Here is a 12719-nt window from a genome sequence, read left to right as displayed (position 1 = left end):
AAAACATTAGAACACTTGTACTCTCATCATCATCATATCAGGCGGAAGACGTCCAGTGCTAAACATAGGCCCAGTGGCGGATTTGCCCTAAGGCCCAGTAGGTCCGGGCCTAAAGCGGCCAGATTTTAGGGGCGGCCAATCGTGACAAAAAATTCACTGATGACAACAAGAAATAACTCAAAGTACCTACATATTCCAAAGGCTCGCGCACATTATGGCGGGCCGCACGGCACCGCATCGTGTAACAATAATCTTCCTAAACCACTTTCGTGCATTTTATATATAAAATATATATATGTTAAATATCTATGATGTAATGTATAATCACTACATCACTACATATTATCACTACCGCGTCTATCTGGCTGATCGCGATAAACTCAAAAACTACTTAACGTATTTTAATTCGGTTTCCACCAATAGACAGAGTAATTCATGAGGGTGGTTTAAGTGTATAATTTATTTAAGTTTTGTGTAAGTTGGCTGAAATATGACGATAAATGTTGAAGATGTCGGAAAAAATCATGCCGGCTGGGCGCTTTACTGGCGTGCGCCCCTTAATCTGAAAAGAGAAAGGGGCGGCTGGTACTGACTACATGGCCTAGGGCCCAGGGCGGCCAAGACTGCAAATCCGCCATTGCATAGGCCTCCCCCAAAGATTTCCAGACTAGCCCGTCAGACGACGCGCATCCATCGGTTGCCCGCTGCCCTTACCAGGTCATCCGTCCATCTAGTAAGGGGCCATCCCATTGAACGCCTTCCGATTCGTGGTCTCCATTCGAGAACCCCAACGGCCGTCAGCTCTACGAGCCATGTGCTGTGCCCACTGCCACTTTAACTTGCTAATCCTGCTACGTCGGCCACTTTCGTTCTTCCACGGATCTCCTCATTTCTGATTCGATCACGTAGAGAAATGCCGAGCATTGCTCGCTCCGTATGTAAAAAGAGGTTGGCAAACTGGTTGCAAAAATTAAATTATGATGATACGGAAAAGTTGCTTCATCTAATAGTTTGACACAAACTTAATGATCCGTTACTGGTACACACACTTACATGCACACACACACACACACATGTACCCAAATCACACACACCCAAACACACTCGCGCGCACACATATATGTATATACACACACACACACACACAGCGCGCACACATAGAAGAATTATTATCTCGAAGGTTTTTCTGTTACCGTAACTTATTTATTTTTTATTTTTTTTTCTCTCATACATATAATTTGTGGTTGGTATATGTATACTTAGACATGTGTTTCATTTGCAAGGGCTGGGGCCTGGTGACTTGTAGCACAGGTGTTAAGCCTATAGCAAGCACCAGCTCCTACAAAATTACTAAGATTGTTTAAGTACTTCTTATTTGTTGTTGTATTTTGTGGAGAAATAAAAAAGTATTATTATTATTATTATAGCTCGTTGAGTGACTTTGAGCTTTTTATGAGGCCCATATAGGCCCATATATAACCTACGACATCACAGAGCCGTAGGTCATCGCTGGCATCACAAAATTATTTTTTTTAACAAACTTGTATATACATTATATCATTATTAAATTATGATAAACGATAAAGATAAGTACTAACTTTGGTCAGTACAGTAAGATTTTTGCAAATGACAACTTAAGAGAGAATATTGACGAAGATTGTAATTGGATGGAACGGAAGATTTTACCTACTTACTTACAGACTTAGAATAATAACGCATCGAAACCTAGCCCGCACACGCTAAGTGAGGCAAATTGAAGCGCTCCCAAAGGGCCTACACGAGCGGGCGGGCCTTCAGTACTCAAGGTCAACTTGCACCGCGAACAGCTCCAGAATTTTAGCTAAAAATGACGAAATGTGCGGTAAATGAATGTAAAAATACGTCAGACAAACATAAAATAGATACTAACATCACATTCCACAAGGAAGTAATGCGTTTCAACTTGTATTTTTATATAAATATTCACTAAAACCGAAAATTAACGTACTACTAAAACTAGCCTACATGAATTTGATTTTTGCCTCACTTGTGACAGTTCGTTTGATATGAAACTATCATTCTATGCGTTATTATTCTAAGCTTACAGATTAAAATTGATTAAAAATGTCCTTACAGTGTATCTCCAGTAGCAGCACTCTGACGTTTCAGGAAATTTTTAGCTAAAACTAAATCGTTGTTTATATCTGGCATAACATTTTCCGCCGCCGCTATTATATCCGGTTCCAACAAAAACGTTTGAGACATTTTTAAGTCTTATCTTCTTCAATAATTAATATTTATTTGATTGCGATATTCAGAGAAATTGAATTGTAATTTAATATATAAAATATTTTCATATAAACGTCATTAATGACGCTTCTATTTTTATTTCCTATTCCCATCCAAAGAGACCAAAACGAAAGTCAGAAAACATTTACCGGGGTAGAATCCTTTTTTTTATATTAAATAAGATCATTGCGTAGAACCCATAGATTTAGTATAAACCAAGGTTAGAACCTAAGCACCCACTTACACGACGCGAAAGATTTCGCGCGGCGACCGCCTCGTTACCACGCTTTCACGTACGTACATTAGTGGGGAATCTGAGTTCGATTTACTAAGCAACAACATTTGAATTCTTCCGCGTAGACCAAAGTCAAGCCATCCTCGCCCACGCGCCCGGTACTCTCATTTAAGTTAAAATGTAAAACTATTTAAACAGAGCGTACTTCGCCATATGAGTAGTGTTCTGTGCTACTTCGACATGACAGTTGACGCACGTGGTCGCTGCGCGGGGGCAACGGGAACTCCGTGAGCGAGATGAAATTCGTAGCGAACAAATACGCCCTTAGAACAATGATAATTGATATTATTCAAGCTATTTTAATTGATTTTATTTCATAAACGCACCTCCACTATGTCTCTTATAAAGACTATTCAGGTACTTTTGCAACATTTGGAATGGTTACAGCTGTATTTATGATTTCCCATATACACACATCAAAAGTGTCTAGGGATCAAGTGAACATTTTTGAAATAAAAATTATTTAAGCAATATTTACCAAATCCAGTCTTCCAGGACGTCTTCTTACTTTAATGCTTATGTTTTATTTAACCGCTTACCCCTATATTTAATTAAAATAACTAAAATTGATGTTTTTGCAAATTGTGGGAAAAAACTCAAATTAACGGCGTCAATTAAATGACAAAAAAATGGCGAAAATGATGATTTTGCTCATTTTTATTGTAAAGATAAGAAAATTAATAATCTGTATTTCCACCATTAACACGAATCACACAATTACAGCGATTTGGCATGCTTAAGATGAGTTCATCAAAATCACTTTGAGGAATGGCCGCCCATGTGTTTTGTAACAAGTCAAAATATTGTTGTAGAGTATGTACGGTATGCATACTCGGCACAGCTCTTCTTTGAAGCATATCCCATGCGCGCTCAATTGGATTGAGGTCTGGCGATTGAGCAGGCCACGGCAGAACGTTGATACGAGCTTCGGCAAGAATGCGTGTTACGACTCTAGCCGTGTGTGGACGTGCGTTGTCACGCATTAGTTGAAATGAATCACCCAACTGGCCTCGCAAAGGGATGGTAACATCTGAAACAATACTCTCTGCGTAAACATGAGCATTGAGGTTACCCATGATCCCAATTGAGATCGGTTCTTCCGCCGATCCAAATACCGGCCCATATCATTATTGTTCCCCCACCATATGGATGAACTTCCTGACAATATCTCAAACGTTCATGACGTCCAGATGTTCTCCAAACTCGAGTACGTCTTGTATCCGGTCTCATACCGAAGCGGGATTCATCCGAAAAGCACACATAGCGCCAGTCTTCTTCCTCCCAGTTTCTGTGTTCGCGAGCCCATCGTAAACGGGTCCTGCGATTGCAGGGTGCAATAGGTGGAACTCTGAGCGGCCTTCGGGATCGCAGACCCACTTCACGTAAACGATTTCGGATTGTTTGATCGCTTATTAGCAAGCCTGAGGAGCTGTGGAGCCTCGTAACCAACATCATGGCGGTCATGGTACGATTCCGTCGAGCAGTATTTTGGATATACCGGTCCTGTCTGCGAGTCGTGATGCGAGATCGTCCTCCATGTCGCTCGGCCACGCTGCCCGTCATGCGATAGCCCGTCCAGAGGCGACTTATGACGCTCTGTGTAGTGTTAAGAGTGAAAGCCACAGCACGTTGCCTGGAACCAGCTTCCAACATTCCGACGGCTCGCATCATCACTTCTCGGGTTAAATGATGTCGTCTCTCCATAATAATGTAAATTGTTTCGGTTCCGATGCAGATATTGTAATGATTTTGTCAAAACGCTATAACTCATTTTTATACAAAACCACATTGACAATCGATTTTCTTCTTATTATCGAATTTTAAACAATATTACTTATTTAAATGTTAAAACTCACTAAAAAGTATCAATAGCGATACAAAAAAGTTAATATAATTAATTGTAAGTCAATGATAATTAACCCTAATTGCAGCAATACTCTTAAACTTACTTGATCCCTAGACACTTTTGATGTGTGTAGTTCATTGACTTACAATTATAGTGTAGTTCATAGCTTTGAAACCTATGATCATTAAAAACTATTTATTTAATATTTTTTGTTTGCTTATAAACAATTTTTTTATTTATTTGAGAAACAGGTTTATCTTAAATAATGTCCTTGTTGTCAAATTAACCAATAAATTAAAAAGTATATATGTCATCTGACATCTGTCATAATCTTGTTTTGTTGTGAATTAGCTTTCTTCGCGTTTTCGTGCCAAATTAATTTTAAAATAGACAAACTGCACGAGATCTATCCAAGGTTTATTCTTAAATAATAAAGCCAATACATTATATAATACAATATGAAAGAATATTGTTTAACATAACCTCGAAATCAAAACAAACATATTTTACGCCGAAATGGCTGCAAAATTCGATGCCGCGGCTTACAATTTTCGTAAAAAACTGCCTTTTGTAAGTAAAGATCTTCTCAGATGGTTCCCAGGTCACATGAACAAGGGTTTAAAACAGATGCAGAGAAAACTAAAATCTGTAGATTGTGTCATAGAAGTTCACGATGCTAGAATACCCTTCACAGGAAGAAATCCTATATTTACTAACACATTAACAGGTGCTAAACCCCACATTCTAGTTCTCAATAAGAAAGACTTAATAAATAAATCTTTAACATTGAAAATTAAAGATAAATTGAAAGCAGAACAGAGCATCGAAAACATTGTATTTACAAATGCAAAGGACCAGCATTGTCGTGGTCTTAAGACATTGAAGCCACTAATGGTCGATTTAATAAAAGGTTCAAATAGATATAATAGAGCGGAGGAGTTAGATTACAATGTGATGATTATAGGAGTACCTAATGTAGGTAAATCATCAATGATTAATATGCTAAGATCAAAGAATCTCAGTACAGCTCATGCATTGTCTGTTGGAGCTGTCGCTGGTGTTACAAGGAGTGTACATGAGAAGATGAGAATTGCTAATGATCCTACCATATTTATGTTGGATACACCAGGTGAGTTTCTTCATTGAGGTCACCACATGGCATATAGCAGCAATACAGCTCCTTGTGAAGAGTTCTCCAAGAAAATACCGCCACCTAAGGACTGGAACAGTGTACCATTAAAAGTGCATTCCTTCCATTCCATATGCATATCTTTGACTTAAAAAAAATAAAAATAGCCTTTATACGCTGATTACTTCTTAATTAATTCTAAGTTTAACCTAATGCTTACTTCTAACAGTAATAATTCTTAATCCTAACATCAGCATCGGTTTTGGTTCTAATCAGGTTGTCCTCTGACATAGGCCTCCTACATATATCTCCAGAAGCAACAATTCTTGGGGCAGATCGTCTTCCCACCTTCTTGTTGGCCTACCTCTATACCTCTTTCCATCTCTATATATATTTAATAAATATAATAGAATGGGAAGTAAAGGAGCAACCATCATCTGGTCTTTTTTGCTACTTTACTAAGCACCTGCTGTTTAGTAGCAGTAGAGCTCCTTGTGAAAGAATTTGTCCAGGGAAGTACTGCCACCTTACCTACTTCTGCCGCCTTGCCAACTTATGTCTCAGGGTGACGGGCGCAATGGCAGTGCCCCTCAGATCTTTACGATTTAAAGCTCTGAGTGGCAGTGCAACTGTTATGGACAGGCATGTCGCTTACCATTAGGCGCACGACTTGTTCGTCCCGTCACTTGGTGTTATAAAAAATAAAAATAAAACTTCTCTTGAAGCGGCACTTTACTCTTTCTGTTTCATCTGGTGTAAATAATTTTGTCTCAGTCTTCTGACTTTTTTCTTTCGACGTTCCCTTGGTGCACGAAAGGAACTTCCCGGCAATGACGTGCTAATCGTATTCTAGGAGTGCTCTTCTTCTTGGTTACCAATGTGTCACATTTTTGACCACTTTTCTTTTGTTGATCTTACTGTGTTTCCGCACCAGTGCCACTTCAGTCTTTTGATTTTCTTTGACACATCTGTCACCTTGTCTCCATTTGTCTCTCAGCTTGGTGTGTAACATGCTTCTCTCCATCCCTTGTTGGTACACCTTTAGTCTTTGGCTGAGAGACTTAGTCAAGCTCCATGTTTAGCACCCGTATGTGAGCACTGATAGGATGCATGTGTTGAAGACTTTACGCTAGATAGACATAATTATTCATCCATGTGTTTATGTCTATTTGTAATAAGCTTTAGTTTTGGAGAAATTCATTGTTAGCTCTGTTTTCCGTCTTTCTACTGCTAGCTGCTCAAGTTACTCCAACAAGATGCCCAAATTGATTCAGTCAATTCGGGTAATTACTTACCAACAATGAAAACCCTCTACAGGGTTTTCATTTTAAGTGTTTATGGAATGCAACAAAACTTGGCGTGATATCTTAACACCACACCAAACAATAGCCCTCATAGAACAGCAAGTTTTGTTTGAGAATATTCTATATCTTGCGAATATGCCTAATATTATGATATTGAATTGATAGCAGTCGAGGGAATTTCGTTGTGGACGTTACCATCCCGCATGACGAGGACCTCGTGAAAGCCAAAACCAAGTAACGTCTGAAGCATCTCCATCTGGCGCACGAGTTCACCGACATGTGGGATGTGGCCTCCACTGAATAATCCCAATTCTTTTGTCCACAAACTGGTTAATTCTAGTCAGCATCGTTAGCAGCTTGAGGCGGTTGAATTTCTGTGGCGTGTCGCTTTCAGAACAAATGCAGAAGGCGGTCCTACTTGATACGGCATGTATTGTACGTCGATTTTTTAACCTGAGTCCCTGACCCAGGCTGCCTCTGTCATAGAATGTAATCTCTCCCATTTAAATATTCGGGAGAGGCGGGAATCTAAAATATGAACAACCCACTTCACATTGTTTGTAAACTTATCTATTCTCGTAGGTAGGTACATACTTTATATAGAAATAATATAAAAATATCAAAAACATAGCCTGTATATATTTTGTTATACAATTTCAACATTCATCAAAAATATTATAACTTTTATTTTTATTAACATACAAAGTAAGTGCAGCAAATCATATAATCAAATTAATCTTCATGCATAACGACGTGGCAGTGATAAGAGCCTGTAACTAAGAAGTTCGAGTCTTTACTTAAAATTCTAAATTGATGATTTACAAGGAATGCTACCAGTATACATGTCCCTATAAACGAAAACCAGATTATTATTGTTTTATTCTTGTATAAATACAATCAACATGTTATTAAATTTCAGGTATTTTAGAACCGAAAGTAAGCGATATAGAGGCCGGTTTAAAGTTGGCCCTGTGCGCCTCCTTGCAGGACCATCTCGTCGGTGAAGAAACCATTGCTGACTACCTGCTGTTTTGGCTAAACAAGCACAATCACTTCAGATATGTCGACTACATGGGACTAGAGAAACCTTGTGATGATATTAACAAAGTAAGTGGTGGGTCTCTTCCATCTATCGAACTCGTCTTGTAAATTCGATAATAGTTTTAAACCACAGTTTGTGGCTATTATAATAAATAGTAACCATTGGTCTAGTGTGTGCCTTGTGCGTAACACTTAATGCGTAATATCGTCGCTTAACGTTGGGTGCGATTGCACTAAACAAAAGTCAATGTCGCGCGTAGACACTCGTTGGAACGTTCAGATGGCGGAAGTATTGAACAGGACGCAGACAGTGAACGCTAACCCACGATCGTCTGAACAGGTATACTGTGAGCGCCTATAATACTGAACAAGCTAATAGATCAAGCGGTGACGCGCGTATTGAAGTATTACCTCTGACCGCAGCGATACCTCACATCAACATATGAAGACTATGTAATATATACGATTTGAGACCGCGCGTTAAATTTATGTCATTTGAACTTAGCCTAAGGAATTTAAGCGTTATGTTGCGAAACTTAAAAGAACAAATTTGTTCCACTGACGACATGAACATTGATGCCGAAAGCTCATCATTTCGACTTCTAATTATTATTCCTTTCTCTGTATTTTGGCCGTGTGTATTTATTATAAGTCACTCGTCAATGTTTACATTTTCTGTTACCTATAAATACCTACATCCTGGGCTGTTGCTTTCCATTATATTTCTTGAAATTTCTTATTTCAGGTACTAATATCAGGAGCAATTAAATTCAATAGGATACGAAGAACCCGCGACTACGACAACTCAATGCGAGATGTCCCGGATCTTCTAGAGACTGCCAGAATGATGATTAAAGCGTTCCGCACTGGAGACCTGGGAAAGACATTCTTGGACATTGATTTATTAGAATCCGGGAACCATGCAACAAGAGAGAAAGTAAATGTGCTATTGTAAAAACTATTAGAAAGCCTTTGATATTGTCTACCATATCGAAATAGAAAAAACATTCATAGTTTAATTAAATTGGATCTATGTGGGAGTTTTCGCATATAACTTTTGTTGTTTCCAATGAACCGTTTTGTTTTAGTGTCTGTTTTGGCTTACATTTAATTTTAAGATATAGTGTGTTCTCCAAGGATCATTCTTGGTACCTACAATGTACTTAATGCTCACATGTTCTAAGTACTAACCTCATGACCACACCTGCCATATCTCTTCGTGATTGATTAGATTACTGAAGATTTATCGTTAAGTTTTTATCTGAGACAATCCATCCTAGTGACATTATCTATAACTGAATCTTTAAATTATTGCAAGTAATGAATAAGCTAAAATAAATGAAATACAAATGTCACAATGTACGTAAGCATATAAACTTGAAATAATTGTCAATGTAAATATATGCTAATTAAACAATTATTTTTGTACAAAACGTATTGTTTCCTTTCACATTTTCACACCACAGGTACCGTTGTGTCGTAAGGGTCAATCAATAGATGCTGACGTCATGCCCAAACTACTACTAATTTGAAAGTATAACTGAGATTGAGGCTCCACCTTTTTACCTAAAATTGCTCTATGAAAATTAACAATGAATAACCCAACATTATCTTTATGCGTCGGTGTCAGAGTATCTTAGCATTTTGGCACTACAGCAGGGCCTCGAATCTGTACGTACCTTGCCTCATAAGTTGCGGATGATTGTAGTCAGCATTTCGGGTTGTCACCACTGGCTTTGTTCCCACTGGCGACAAAAGGGAAAGAAACCCATAGATATGTTACCAGGTGATGAAAAACGAGATAAAAAATTTGAGTTGTTGCCAGTGGCGACTTCTACTAGCGACAAGTGAGAAAAAAAATCATATATGTTACCAGGTGGACAAATGGGAAAAAAACCCATATGTTACCAGGTGGTGACAAATGGGATAAATATATCTCTATTGTTGCCATTGGTGACAAATGGGAATAAGCCATCATTTCTCTTTAGGAAATTGGTGTTATATTAATTTTGGTATTACGATTGCAATCTTTTCGACAGAAAATCAGTAAAGTCATAAGCAGTCAAATTGACGTCAAAAAACATTCAAAAATTTACCGTCATCGTCAAATTTATGCGAAAACGTCAAACAAACATTGAACAAACACAACGGGATGCAAATTTTTCAGAACAATTACAAAAACTAAAAGCGCATTGAGCACTATTTAAACTTAAATGGATAACATAATTTAATAGATGTAGAAGAAATAGAATATAAGCATGTTCTAGTGAAGAGGCTCAACGCTCTGCAGCACATTTTATACCAAGAGAGTAAATTTCGGAATTCGCTATGAACCCACGTGAGTACATCGCCATGCTCGTTCTCTCGATGCAACAATATAGATGGTTGCTCGAAATAGCCAACGACTGCTATCCAATAGATATAATGTCCAAAATCCACACGGCATGAATGGATTTTTGCTTAACAAAATGGCAAAATGCTTGTTACAACCAGGGAACATCGTACTCTTGTTATCACACCGACAGCCGACATAACTCCTTACGACGGAATGTTCGAGTTGGACCTGCGATGGACTATCAGGCGAATTGTTCTCGAGCATCAAGGCGTATGACGCAGACACTGTTATTGTCAGCCGTTGTACGTCAACTACAACAATTCTGCCTAAATCAGCACATCATACGGATTTTCTATTTGCGAAAGAAATACAAACAGTAAAACCACGTGCACAGTATTGAACCTTAAAACAGCACAGGCATCAAGTGGCAGTTACCTTATTCCTTTTAATGGCAGCGAATGCACAGGCAGTGACGTGTTAGTTCCTGGAAATCGGTTTCGGATGACAGTCCCTCTGGGGTGTTAAGAATCAAATACCCGTGGAGTACAAGTACGTGCCCGACGAACATCAGAATGTCGTCTAGAACTGATTCGGATTTATATTCGAGTTCATTTGCCACAAAAGGCGCGATGATCGCAGTTTCAACAGAGAGCACTCTGCCAAAGTGACGATACCAATTAGACGGGGGCGCCGATCCAATACTTGGATCATAAATTATAAAGGTTTATGTGTGAAAAAAAAAATCGTAATGGTAACAAAGAATTTATTGAATATAATAAATCGTTATTTTTATAAACAGTTCTATTAATTCTAATAGCTAATAATGATCCCACTTATAAAACAAACAAAGTTATTTACAATACGCCCCTTCAAAAATTATTTATACTGCATTGGAATTCAATACTATAATAAAACTTAACAAACCCTATTCAACATTTAATTTCCCACTTCAAATCGAATAACAAATGTTTGAACACAGAGGCTAAATACATATGTAGTACCTCGTATAAACAGGTTTACTGTTAAAATAAACCTGCGAACAAAAGTTGTTTATGATGATGGTATTATAGTCCTGCAAAGTTCGTAGCATTTTACAATTAACCCTGTTTAATGATAATGGGGTTTTCAAAAGAAAGCCCTACATAGTAGAAAGCAAATTATAAAAGTTAAAAAGGCTCTAATGAATCAAAAACTATATCTTAGAAAAAAAAACTTTATCTTATCTTTATGTAATGAATGAAATTGTTTAAAAAAAAATTAGATAAATTATTTCGTTACTGTAAGTATAAAAGTGCATTTTTATGTATAAGTATTATTATAATTGTTATTGTAGTCAGTCAGTCAGGAGCACTTCAAGTTTGACACTTTGTAATTTAGACCGTTCTTATTGTAAGCGGCATAGAGTTGGATTTAAGTTTTAAGTGTCAAGCTTGACGTACGCTTGACCCTGTACCTAGTTAATTATTAAGTTTGGCGGGACATAGTCTTCTGTAAAATGTATATGTTCGTATAAACGAATAAATTAAATGTTTCCTCGATGGTTCCATAGATTAACAAATTGTAAGCTCGAACTCTTATTACATAGATAATTATTTTTAACCCTTGATAGTACGCGTGGGGTGCTTTACACCCCAACGCAGGTTTCTGGGCTCATAAGTTTTTAAAATTTGAACTTACGCACCTGTCTTATGGCTAGCTTCGTAAAACGGATTGTAGTTTACAATTCATTCGTAATCTGCGCTCGACTGAGTAAAGTTGTGCTTAGAGAGCGTGTTTGGGGTGCATAACACCCCACGCGACTATTTATGTAGACGAAATTCCGTAAGATATGTCGTATTTTACTTCACGATTCTAATTTAGGGTGTTGCACACCCCACACGACCTATTGCGTAACTTTTTTTTGGCGCGACCAATTAAGGGTTAAAAAATATTCTCCATGGCTCGACGACGCGACGGCGTGAAAGCTGAAGTTATCTTGGTATTATATTAGCACCTATACAAATTTGAAGTGGGGGATCCTTAAGTACCTGATAACGGGAAGACATAAACCAGTTCAACGAAATGGCACATCAGTCGCAGTTAAGGTTAACTATTAAAAATAGTTTTTGAATTCACTTGTGCGTAATGGTAATAAGTATACAACATCGTGCACAACCATGAATATCCCACATACAAAGTTCCGATAAGTTCCAGGATTTGTGAAACAAAATTACCACGCTATTGTTTAGTTTAGCCAAATTAACTACTTCATTTCCGGTTGCTATTTATTAATATAATAATACGTATGTAGTTATTGACAAGATGTTAGATAATGTTTATTATTTATTAATATGTACGTTGTTATTACTGTTGGGTAATTTTCCGAAAAATTTCAATTAGTGGTAATTTCTCCGGAAAAATTGCGAAAAATTGGAAAAATATACTTTCGCAGGCTCATATTCTATGTTTAGAAATATCTTTTGAAGTAATATTTAGCATGAATTATAGAACAAACTGATATA

The 12719-nt window shown here is 37.6% G+C and overlaps 2 protein-coding genes across 2 annotated transcripts in view; both read left to right on the top strand.

Moving 5' to 3' along the window:
* Positions 1 to 2794, top strand: part of LOC113239910 (nuclear export mediator factor NEMF) — a 108175-nt gene extending 105381 nt beyond the window's left edge. The window contains exon 12 of the mRNA XM_026477072.1: positions 2702 to 2794. Within this exon, the coding sequence (XP_026332857.1) occupies positions 2702 to 2794 (93 nt within the window). The remainder of the gene's footprint in view (positions 1 to 2701) is intronic.
* Positions 2795 to 4828: 2034 nt separating this feature from the next.
* Positions 4829 to 9228, top strand: LOC113239941 (mitochondrial GTPase 1). The gene is made up of 3 exons (XM_026477109.1): positions 4829 to 5538; positions 7762 to 7949; positions 8629 to 9228. The coding sequence occupies exons 1-3, from the start codon at positions 4926 to 4928 to the stop codon at positions 8836 to 8838; spliced, it is 1011 nt and encodes a 336-aa protein (XP_026332894.1). The 5' UTR covers positions 4829 to 4925; the 3' UTR covers positions 8839 to 9228.
* Positions 9229 to 12719: the final 3491 nt, after the last annotated feature.

This window comes from Hyposmocoma kahamanoa, unplaced genomic scaffold (genome assembly GCF_003589595.1).
Source record: "Hyposmocoma kahamanoa isolate Upper Pololo Valley unplaced genomic scaffold, ASM358959v1 117, whole genome shotgun sequence".
In the NCBI taxonomy this organism is placed as follows: domain Eukaryota; kingdom Metazoa; phylum Arthropoda; class Insecta; order Lepidoptera; family Cosmopterigidae; genus Hyposmocoma; species Hyposmocoma kahamanoa.
The sequence above is the reverse complement of the archived record's forward strand: the minus strand, read 5'-3'. Positions and strand labels throughout refer to the sequence as shown.